Source organism: Rhamphochromis longiceps, linkage group LG3 (genome assembly GCF_057381845.1).
Source record: "Rhamphochromis longiceps isolate RC_006_pf linkage group LG3, R_longiceps_female_GT1.1, whole genome shotgun sequence".
In the NCBI taxonomy this organism is placed as follows: Eukaryota; Metazoa; Chordata; class Actinopteri; order Cichliformes; family Cichlidae; genus Rhamphochromis; species Rhamphochromis longiceps.
In genome coordinates, this window is record NC_140559.1 from 68,416,327 (window position 1) to 68,428,062 (window position 11,736).

The following is an 11,736-nucleotide window of genomic DNA, read 5'->3' on the forward strand; positions in this document are numbered from 1 at the left end:
AGTCTGGTGACTTTCACACTCAGCAATTTTGCTGCCTTTTATTTTATATTGGCCTTTTTAAAGCCCTTCAAAGTCTCCCACATTCATACAGAGCTTTTAACACCAAACTCCTTTACAGTCCTTCTCCTCTCACACACGATCACACGACTGATTTGTCTGCAGCAGCTGTGTTACTGCTAGTATTTTATTATGTGTGTAATCTCCTCATATTGTTCCTGTGGTTTAGTTTGACTTCCTTCTGCAAACTCAGCTGCTCTGTTGCTGATACACGTCTCCATGAATATGATTGATCAGATGCTGCCAACACCATGTGTTTCATGTGAGCGCTCAGCTGAAACCCTGGGTTGACTTATCGAGTTAATAACAAGCTTCACGTGACTGTGAATGCTAAAGTGAATCCAGATAAAGGAAAGAGACCCTGCTAATGTTGGACTCACTTCTTAGTGTAGATCCCAGGAGGAAGTTCAACATAGCCATTCTTTGTGCTAGCTCGACCAAACCTGAGACCACAGTGCAGGATAATGATCATCATCTGTCTCTGTCAAGGACATTTAAAATCCACAAATAACAAACATAATTATATTTGATCATTAAAAATATGTTTTCAATTAAAAAAGCATGAGCACACTGGTGGATTACAGAAACATGAAAACTCGTTAACAGTAAAGTTAATTTAGGCGTAAGATTTTATCATTGATTTTAAAGTCTCTGCTGCAGAGAGGTGAGCTGTTAGTAACATGAACTCTCTGATTTAAATGATTTTGATGTTTCCTGGTTTCTAAAATGCATCTCTGTAGCAGAGCAGTGTCTCCAAGGACACACAGGCTCAGCTGTAACTGTCAGTTTATCTGGTTTAAGACACATTTGGACTCAATTGGCTGTTTTTAACTATGTATTTTAATCAGAGGTGTAAATCTAGACCTCACACATCTGGATCCTAAACTATGATAGAAACAGCTGCTAGCAGTGGGTAGTTTGACTTTGATACGCTGCTCTAGAAAGCAAACAAAGGTTTGTGCAGCTCCTCTTCAGAAAAGTGTTCAGAGAGCAGCTGCTGTATTAGACAAAGGCTCGTCGTGTTAGCCCAGATGTGTGTAACAGCTGGATGAAGGAGAACCATCACAGTCGCGTCTCCATCCCGCCTTTATTAATGAACTTCCTGTTGCTTGCAGATGACAGGAACACAAAGTGTTTGTGCCACGTGATGCTGCAGGATTTGTTAACGTGTCCATGATGGTAACATCTCCTCGTCTAACTGCAAACACATGAGCGCTCCTAACGGCAGCTATCACAGCCACACAGGCAGACTGTCTCACTGTTGCATTCAGGGACATTTGTTTTCCTGTAAAAAGCTGAACTCTAATCTAAGAGGACTGTTACTGACAGGAAACAGCTGCATTATCTGCAGTCTGTGTGATCACAGCTGCTTCAATCACTTCATCAGAGAATTGATCATTGAATAAAACATGTTTGTGTCTGCAGAGGTCAGAGGTCACAGTCTGCAGGATCCAGCTGTCCGTCTGTGAGGAGTGATGGGTCCAAAGATTACCCTCCAGACTTCAGTGCTGAACCAACGAGGTCAGAGACCTGTGATGACTCCTTTACATGTTTGTGTTTTCCTGGATAAATATGACCAAAGATTCATTAAAAAGATAAAAATATTAGACTTTGTCCTGTAGCGCTGTGTGGCAGGCAGGATTGGACCCAAACACAACAGGATGAAGTCAAAGAGGCAGCTTTATTTCAGCTGTGAACATGCAAACAGCAGAAATAAGGAAACATAACTGTAGGTTAGGTTAGGTAAGGAAAACACGTCTCTGCCTAGTCTTGGAAATCTAATCTTATCATCCATTGTTCTTCTAGGGCCTCTTCTTCTTGTGGCCTCAGCTAACTGCTAATATTTAAATGGCTAACATTAACATGTGTGCCAGCCAGGTTAACATTTATGATGAACTATGATTAATTAACTGATGTTGAAACTGGAGCTTTACTGACCTCTGAAATTCCTCCTAAAGTGTTATTCAGTGTTGTGACAGTCAGCTGCTTCAGCTGCTGCTGGGATGGGCTGTGGCAAAGAGAACAGAGAAAATCCAAATCAGAGTTTTTCTCTGAATTAAAAGCAAGGAAACAACAATATATTCTACATGGTGAAACTGATGGTTTATGGTGTTTGGGTCTGTTTTTCTGTATTCATGCAGATAAAGTGTAAACTCAGATGAATTATACCATCAAATGTTAAAGGAAAATATCAGGATGAGTGTCTGTGAGCTGAGAAGGACGTGAAGCGAGCAGTTTATCCCAGAGCTGAAGCTGCTCTGTGTGCAGAGATGAGCTCAGATTCCTGCTGTGATTGATCAACAGTCACAGAAATGTAGACTTGTAGTTATTACTGCAGTATGGTCACAGCAGATACTGATAAACATGTATTATGAGGATGGATGATCAAGTTTCTCACTCTCTCCTTTAAATCTCAGTTTTTTCTTCTTCACAGTTTATCTGTTAATTTATTAATGAATAACACTGAAAGAGTTTCTGTTATATTTCCCCTTGAACATCAGCTTATTAGGGCGGCATTAGGAAATAGCCCCCCTCCAAAGAATGAATAAATGAATGATGATAATAATAAAATGATTCAAAAGCAGAGCTCAGAGTGGTAGAATGGTCAAACATGGATCCACGGGTGGTTCAACTGCATTTGGTGACGTGACTAAAGCAAATCTTTCAAATAATCCCACCATCAACGGGATGTTGTCTCCTTTACTACGGTTACTTTACTTGGTCACCGTGTGAATTTCTTTGAAATGAACCAAATTCTTTTATTTGTTGGTTGTTGCATATTTAACCTCTACAGTCAGGAAAGGAGGAGATGAGGCCTCAACAATGTTGGGTTGTAGCTGTGGTTCAGGTTAGAGTGAGTGTCCATGGAATAAATGTAAGTCAGTGAACTGGAAACATGACTGTGTTCAAACTTTGTTTTCCTTTTTATAATGAGTCTAATCAAAGGTGGACAGAAGTATCTCCACTGTGACTTTTCTGTGTCACCATCAGAGCTTCTGCACAGTGTGGAGAAAGATCCAGAAGCAGAGCTGGACTGCAGACAGCCAGTCAGAGCAGCTGTGTACAAAGTAAGACTGAACATCTGTCTGCTGATGGACTCATTTCTGAAAACTGGACTTCTTGTGTTGTTCAGACATTGAAGAGTTTTCTTTCTCTTTAGTCTCATTGTTTTTCTTTCTTTCAGCAGATGTTGGTCTGCAGGAGGTTTTAGATGAACATAAGATCAGTCTGAGGAGGAGATGTGAACGTGTGACTGAAGGAAGTGATGAAACAGGAAGTAGAACCCTCCTCAACACCATCTACACTGAGCTCTACATCACAGAGGGACAGAGTGAAGAGGTTCATACCCAACATGAGGTGAGGCAGCTGGAGACAGCTTCCAAGATGGACGCCCTCCATGACGCTCCAATCAGGTGCCAGGACATCTTTAAAGCCTTACCTGACCAACAGAGACCCATCAGAGTGGTTCTGACCAACGGCGTGGCTGGTGTTGGAAAAACCTTCTCAGTGCAGAAGTTCACTCTGGACTGGGCAGAGGGCTTGGAGAACCAACATGTCAGTGTGGTGGTTCTGCTTTCATTCAGGGAGCTGAACCTGATCAGAGATGAGCAGTACAGTCTTCTGGAGCTGCTCCATGTTTTCCATCCAACATTACAGAAGGTCACAGCAGAGAAGCTGGCTGTCTCTCAGCTTTTGTTCATCTTTGACGGCCTGGATGAAAGCAGACTTTCATTGGATTTCACCAACAGGAAGCTGCTGTCTGATGTCACACAGAAGTCATCAGTCAGCCAGCTGCTGACAAACCTCATCCAGGGGAATCTGCTTCCCTCGGCTCTCGTCTGGATAACTTCCCGACCCGCAGCGGCCAATCAGATCCCTCCTACATGTGTTGACAGGCTAACAGAAGTACGAGGCTTCACTGACGCCCAGAAGGAGGAGTACTTCAGGAGGAGATTCAGTGATGAAGAGCTGTCCAGCAGAATCATCTCCCACATGAAGACATCCAGGAGCCTCCACATCATGTGTAGTATCCCAGTCTTCTGCTGGATCACTGCTACAGTTCTGGAGCACATGTTGACTACAGAGCAGAGAGGAGAGCTGCCCAAGACCCTGACTGACATGTACTCACACTTCCTGCTGGTTCAGACAAAGAGGAAGAAGAACAAGTACCATGAGGGACATGAGACGAGTCCACAGGAGCTGACGGAGGCTGACATGGAAGTTCTTCTGAAGCTGGGGAGGCTGGCGTTTGAACATCTGGAGAAAGGAAACATCATGTTCTACCAAGAAGACCTGGAGCAGTGTGGTCTGGATGTGACAGAGGCCTCGGTGTACTCAGGAGTTTGTACAGAGATCTTCAAAAGAGAGTGTGTGATCTTCCAGAAACCAGTCTACTGCTTTGTTCATCTGAGCATTCAGGAGTTTCTGGCTGCTGTCTACATGTTCCACTGTCACACCAGCAGGAAGACAGAGGTGCTGAAGATGTTTCTAAAATCAGAATCTTTCACCAAGATGATTTTCAGTTTTTTTGATAACAAAGATCTCCAATCACTTGATGTATTTCTGAGCAGAGCCATGGAGAAATCCCTCCAGAGTAAAAATGGCCACCTGGACCTGTTTGTTCGCTTCCTTCATGGCCTCTGTCTGGAGTCCAACCAGAGACTCTTAGTAGGTCTGCTGGGTCAGACAGAGATCAGTCCAGGAACCATCCAGAGAGTCATCAACAACCTGAAGAAGATGAACAGTGATAAAATCTCTCCTGACAGAAGCATCAACATCTTCCACTGTCTGATGGAGATGAACCACCTCTCATTATTTCAGGAGATCCAAGAGTTCCTGAAGTCAGAGAACAGATCAAAGAAGAAACTCTCTGAGATCCAGTGCTCAGCTCTGGCCTTCATGCTGCAGATGTCAGAGGAGGTTCTGGATGAGTTGGACCTGCAGAAGTACAACACATCAGACTGGGGACGACAGAGACTGATTCCAGCTGTGAGGAACTGCAGAAAGGCTGGGTGAGTCCAGATGTGATCATTAACATCATTGATCAGTGTAGGTTAGTAGTTTAATGTTGAAAATAAAATCAGATTGTAACCACAAAGTGTTTGTGTCCGTACGCTGCAACCTTCCACACCATTCCTTTATTGTACAGACTCAGCAGCAGCTCCATGGATCCCAAATCCAAGAGTGGAGAACAGATTTGAAGTGTGTCACATCCATGCAGTCACAGCTGTTTCCACCATGTTTCCACTGATATTAATCCTGTTCAATGACACGTTTCATATCAGTGAATATGTTCTTTAGGACGTCCACTGACATGTTTAAGTGTCCTGCTGGAAATCACTCAAATCATCCATGAAATCCATGAAAAATCCTTTTAGTGTTTCTAACTTCAGCCTCTGTCCTCTCTCTCTCTCCATCCTCCTCACTGCTTCTTTCACTGATAATCACACAAACATCGTATTCAGCTACAAAATAACACAATAATATCATCTGATGATCATTATTATAAGAGCAGGATCCATATTTGATATCAGAGTAACACACTGCTTGGTTATGTGCAGTCATCATCAGTGACTGTGGCTCAAACAGAAGCTCTCTGATTGGTTGCTGACCTTGGTCACCTGTCCACTCTCACCTGTTTGTGTTTGCTCTCTCTTTGCTGTCTCCATCCTCTCTCTCCTTTCTCTCCCTCTCTGTCTTTGTACGTCACTCAGGTCCAATGGAAACAGTGACATTTACAAACCAATCAAAGACAAACTGATCCATGTCAGGTTATAACAATATTCAAAGTGAATACAGGCTGCTGCTGGACACAGACAGGTAACATCATTTTGACTTGCTGTCACCTGGATCTGGACTCATAAACACTGAAGCCCTGAACAGGAATACAAATCATTTTCTGCCAACTAGCGACACACCAGCAGATAATGGCTCAGAAAGCTCAAATGAGCCAATCATTTCTGTGTTTAGTTCCCCTGAAATCAGATCTGATATCAGCAGCTCTGAGTTCATTCATCATTATTGTCCAGTGATGAGATTTCTGCTCCGTTTGGTAACAGTCAGCAGGTTTTTCCTGCGTGTGGACGTGAACAGTCGTACCTGACAGCAGGTAGCAAACAGAGATCATCTTTCCAGCTGGAACTCTTCACTGAGCTGAACTCATTCAAAATGTTCTGGAGTCAAAACAGGAAACAGTCCAAATGTGTGTCTTCACTCTGACTCTGGATCAGATCTCAGTGACAGACTGTGGACATTATGGAAGCCTAAATGTGACACCATCTTCCTCCTTCATCTGCAGATTAAAGCCAAACAAAGATTCTCATTAAAAGTCTGCAGGTCTGAGAGAGACTCAATCGTTGTGTCATGTCAAACACAGTAAGAGGAGCTGAAGCACAGATGTGAAGAGCAGATTCATCAGATTATGACCTCACTCTGTTTTGTCTTCATATACATTCAGTCTGTGTTTATAATGCAGATTTTCTGCTTTTATAATAACACATTTTATATTTTCTATCATCACAGACTGACTCACTGTGGACTCTCAGAGTCTCACTGTGAAGTTGTGGCCTCAGCTCTGAAGTCCAACCCCTCCCATCTGACAGAGCTGGACATGAGTAGAAATGATGGCCTCCAGGATCCAGGTGTGAAGCTTCTGTGTGCTGGACTGGAGAGTCCAAACTGTCGACTGGAGACTCTGAGGTGAGTTCACTGACTGCGGCTGTTGTTGTTTTTCTATATTTCAGGTCTTTGATGTTTGAAACTTTCTTTAGTTCCTAAATGTTCAGGATGTGTCTGAAGACAAATGTGAAGAAGTTTGAGTGCTTTCAGAAATGTTGTCTTTCCAAACGACTGAACAAGAGTTTTTCCTTTTGGCTCCAAACAGAAGTGACAGACTTGAGCAGGGTTCATTTAAAGGCTGACAGAAGTGGAGTGGTGACGGGGAGATGTTTGACAGGACAGTGTTTCAGCCTCCACAGGTTCATGTTGTGCTCCATCAGTCAGTGAAGATGAAGTCAGTGCTGATGAGGCTGTAGAGTGTGTGAGGGATGTGAATGAGGATGATGAAGATCTGATGATAGCAGATAAAAACAGGCTGCAGAGACTTTGAGCCATACAGGGCACACAGTGTGTGTACAGAACAGCTGAAATCATTATGGAGGCCTCACTGGAATATGGAAGCATCACAGTACAGCTTCAGTGAAGCATTAAAGTCTCTGATATGAGATGAGAAATGAAGCAGCCAGAGCTTTTTCATGAGTGGAAACCCACTGTGACTGTGAGCTGCTGCTACAGCCTCCAGATTAGCCAGCAGCTCATCCTGCTCAACATTTCCTCACCAACTTTAATGGAAGTGTGATGTTTTCAGCTGGAGTGATGGTCAGGGTGGCCTCCCTCTCCTCTTCTTCTCCTCTTCCTCTTTCATTTGTAAAGCCACTTCTGCTGCTTTCATTCATTTGGAAGTCCTGTAGCTGAGTTTGGGAGAGACTAACAGCCTCGGCAGCAGAGGGGAGAAAGGCTGTAACACCACCACTTTACTCTGTTCTACCTGTCACATCATTTTATCAGGAAACAAATATGCTCATGTTTTTACTATGTTTGTCTTGAAGATGTAAGAAGATCACATGGTGCTTTTTATTATTGTGTTGGTTTGTTTCCTGTCTCTTGGATGGAGCCCAGCTGTGCGTGGCCCCTGGGCCTGTGGTCAGAGTGTGTGCTGGATAATCCGGCCCAGGATGAGGCCAAACTGACATGGGATGAAATGTCTGTCACATAATTGAGCTTAGTGTAGTTTCATTTCTGCACAATTTAAAAACAACCAAAACTTTGTTCTGTCTTTTCTATGTTATACTGTAGACTTTCTTTGATACTGTGTCCAAAAGGAGCAGCTTTTACTTTGAAGGGGAGGCGTCTCTGTTTCCTCTTCAGGTTGGATGATGGAAGCAAATGAGTGTGTGATGGTCTTTCAGTGTTGCACTTTGTAGACGCTCCCTGAGCACTGGTCTCACAGCCAGCTGCACATAGAGACCAGTGTTGTTAGTCCAGGTCAGAAGATGACTTGTTGGAATGAAAATGAGCTTGTAGTTTGTCTGCTTTAATAATGTGACTGGAAAAAGGTGTTGGACTTCAAATATGTCCATTTCTTTCACACTTCACCTTTAAAAGTGAAGCCTTGTGGTTCCTGGAAGGAAAAAACACGACTTTTTCAAGTCTTTGTCCTGTTTTTATGATAAATGTACGACTTTAATGTGAAACATTCAGAGTTTTTTCTCTTGTTGTGTTTGTTTGAAGCTGCTTCCTGTTGGCTTCAGCTGTTTGGAGTTTCCATTTTCTAAACTTCTACATTCTGAACCTTCTTCAGCTCTGAACAGATGATGAAACACTGAATGATTTCAAGCTCACACTTTGTCTAATAAACTTACATCTTTCATTCTTTATACAGATTGAGTCTCTGTGGTTTGTCAGAGATCAGCTGTGATTATCTGGCAGCAGCACTGAAGTCCAACCCCTCCCATCTGAGACAGCTGGACCTGAGCTGGAACAACAAGCTGCAGGATTCAGGAGTGAAGCATCTGTGTGGTTTCCTGGAGAGTCCAGGATGTGGACTTGAAACTCTGAGGTCAGTCAGCATGTTTTAGTTGTGCTGAGATGAATATGATGTGAAAGTTGTGCTGACACTAAACTGCAGACATCAGGCTGATATTATACTGATCCACACTGAGGATCTTCATGGTAAAGTCTGTTTTCTTCTTCTCTGGTTTAGTCCATTGACTGCAGCAGAACAATGTTCACATTTCAAACCTTCAAAGAAGAAGAAAAATCCTCCACTGGATAATTCACTGTGAAACTCTCCAACTTTTCATTCCACCTTAAAGTCTGTCTGACACTGAAATCCAAAGCAAAATGTGCGTTTGCTTTACAGACAGCAGTCCAACACAAACATACACACATCATCCAAAACACAGTCCAACATCCAAATCTCCTCCACTGCCAGCATGAATGATGGGAAAGAGAAGGAGGAACACTCTGACATTCAGGGTTAGAATGAGTTTCATGAAGCAGACTGTGAAGATCAAAGCTGCATTAGAAAGCTTACATGAATGAATGAGTGGACAGAAGTGGACAGAGATCATCTGAAGCACTTCAAAGGCTTTAAATCAGCACATTTCTCTTTATTCTTTATCAACTCTGTTAGTTTCTCTCAGTTTTCTGTGGAATGAAGCTAACAGCAGGCTAATAAGATGCTGACCAATAGGTTTCTATTAAAGGTTGTAATTTGTATATGAAAAAGTGCTTTGGCTCAGCAGGGATCAGCTTACAGGTAGAATACAGCTGCTGGATGGGATTAGCATGTCATAGCTATCTACCAAACTGCTAACTGGGGGATTTCAGGCCATCTATGGATCATTTTTGCTAACTGTTTATTCAGCTTAGGCTCACAGGGCTGCAGCCTGTGCCCTAGCTGTCATAGGGCAAGAGGCGTGGTCCACCTGCACAGGTGAGCAGTCCATCACAGGGCCAACAGAGAGAGACAGAGAAGCACTCTCTCACATCCACACCTACAGCCAATTTAGAAGCACCAATGAACCTAAGCAGCATTTCATTGGACTGTGGGAGAACATCCAACCTCCACAGAAAGGCCAACAAGCTTCAACCTACAACCTTCTTGCTTTAAGGCACTAGTGCGAACCACTTTCCCCATTTCAGCCCAAATCCTGCATCTTCCTGTTTCTGACTCCAGGCCAGCTCCACTAACACTTTCTCATCAGACACTGCCACCTAGTGGAGGAAGTCTTAGTTCCATTTGAAGCTCCAGATTACAGTTAGTTCCTTTACAAAGAGGTGGAGGTGGTGGGGCCACAGCACCATCATCACTGAGTGCCATAGGACACTTAACCTTTGTTTCCATATGCTGGGAACTTCCTGTTGTTCCAAGGAGGACTGGAAAATGTGTGAAAACCTCCCAGTCAGTTCCTCACAGCACACTTCAATCATTTCCCTCCCACAGCATCAGGACCAGGGCTTTTTCTCTCTTTGGTCCCACTAAGAGATTTCCACACAAACACCTCATCAGTGGGACTCTCAGAGCTACCAGCCCTTTGCTACAATCACAAAGCTCTTCATTGAAATCAATGATATCAAAGCTGGAATCCAATGAGTCCAAGTCTTCTGCTGATTCAGCATCACATTCATCTTTGCTCCTTGTCCTGCATCCCCACCATGGACTTCATTTCTTTCCAAGCCAGCCTTGAGTGTCCTTTATTCAGCTCATCCTCTGCTTTACTTTTACACCTGATTTTAGCTGCTTTATCTCTCTTTCAACAAGTTTCTGTGCCTCAATCTTTTTCTTCTCTCCCTCATAACAAGACAGCTTCTTCTGCCTGAGAACATGTTGGAGTGATTTACTAATCCAGGGCTGCTTATTGGGGAAAATACTTCCTGTTTCCAAAGTAATCCCCATTTTTCCCAGAAAGAAATGTAAGTAGAAATCGATGATCTAAGTGAGAACAAGAGCCTTTAAAAAGTCCCAGTGGGTGCAGTCAGAGCAGTCCCTCAGTCCCAGTATAGAGTCTTTGGTCCAGACTGGAACAACTGTGTGCCCAGTTTGAGCTCTCTTCAGTGCTGTGACCTGACAGACCCAGAGGGGCCATCACATCACATTTAGAAGCTCCCCTAATGGAGCCACAACACATGTCCAACACTTAGTCTGTCTTGTTGGACCAACTGGAAGAAATGATTCAAGGACTTAGTCACAGAACAGAGATTCAAATCTCCAAAATCCAACTGGCTGCATCAGGACATATAGTCTGAAACTCTGCACAGTTTCCTGTTTGAAGCTGCTTCCTGTTGGCTTCAGCTGTTTGGAGTTTCCATTTTCTAAACTTCTACATTCTGAACCTTCTTCAGCTCTGAACAGATGATGAAACACTGAATGATTTCAAGCTCACACTTTGTCTAATAAACTTACATCTTTCATTCTTTATACAGATTGAGTCGCTGTGGTTTGTCAGAGATCAGCTGTGATTATCTGGCAGCAGCGCTGAAGTCCAACCCCTCCCATCTGAGACAGCTGGAGCTGAGAGGAAACTACCTGAAGGATTCAGATGTGAAGCAGCTGTCTGATCTTCAGCAGAGTCCAGACTACAGACTGGAGACTCTGGTGTAAGTAGAGTGATGGAGTGAGTGGGTGGTGCTGTCAGCAGTATTGTACTAAACACAGTCAGTATGAAGCAAAGATCCAGTGTTTCCTGTAAAGCTGCAGCTTCTCAGTGAAGCTGTGAGAGGAGAATGGTGACAGGCTTCAGGATTGGACACAAACACTTCCTGTTTCTGACCTTTATGGTCACCATAGTAACGGCTGACACGCTCTGATCAAACGCTGTCAACAGCCAATCAGCTCTCTGAACAAAGCAGCACGCAGACCAATGACTGCATTCGTTTCCAAGTTTAAAGCAGTGAAGAACACAGTCTGTAGGTGAGGAAGAATTTAGTGAGAGCAGATGTTTGGATGGAATTCCTCCAGTTAACAGCTGGAACCGTCCATCTGGATTGTTGGGCTTGTTGTTGGGGTTCCTACAGAGCTCAGAGTGGACACACCAAGGTTCTTCTAATGAATGAAAGTCCAAACTCAAACTAGGAGGGAAAAACATTTTCAGCAACTTCAATAAAAATCCAAAGATT

At 43.4% G+C, this 11,736-nt stretch overlaps 1 protein-coding gene across 1 annotated transcript; it reads left to right on the plus strand.

The window, feature by feature from the left end:
• The first annotated feature begins 3,241 nt into the window (after positions 1-3,241).
• On the plus strand, positions 3,242-11,221 carry LOC146676530 (protein NLRC3-like). The gene is made up of 4 exons (XM_085401196.1): positions 3,242-5,069; positions 6,580-6,751; positions 8,514-8,666; positions 11,066-11,221. The coding sequence occupies exons 1-4, from the start codon at positions 3,442-3,444 to the stop codon at positions 11,219-11,221; spliced, it is 2,109 nt and encodes a 702-aa protein (XP_085257322.1). The 5' UTR covers positions 3,242-3,441.
• Positions 11,222-11,736: the final 515 nt, after the last annotated feature.

What these genes read in the sequence shown, in the direction of transcription:
- LOC146676530 (XM_085401196.1), top strand. Translation starts at nt 3,442, where the DNA reads ATGGACGCCCTCCATGACGCTCCAATCAGGTGCCAGGACATCTTTAAA. An exon ending in CAAACTGTCGACTGGAGACT is followed by an intron (nt 6,752 to 8,513) that starts CTGAGGTGAGTT and finishes AGTCTCTGTGGT; the next exon opens with TTGTCAGAGATCAGCTGTGA. An exon ending in GTCCAGGATGTGGACTTGAA is followed by an intron (nt 8,667 to 11,065) that starts ACTCTGAGGTCA and finishes TGTGGTTTGTCA; the next exon opens with GAGATCAGCTGTGATTATCT.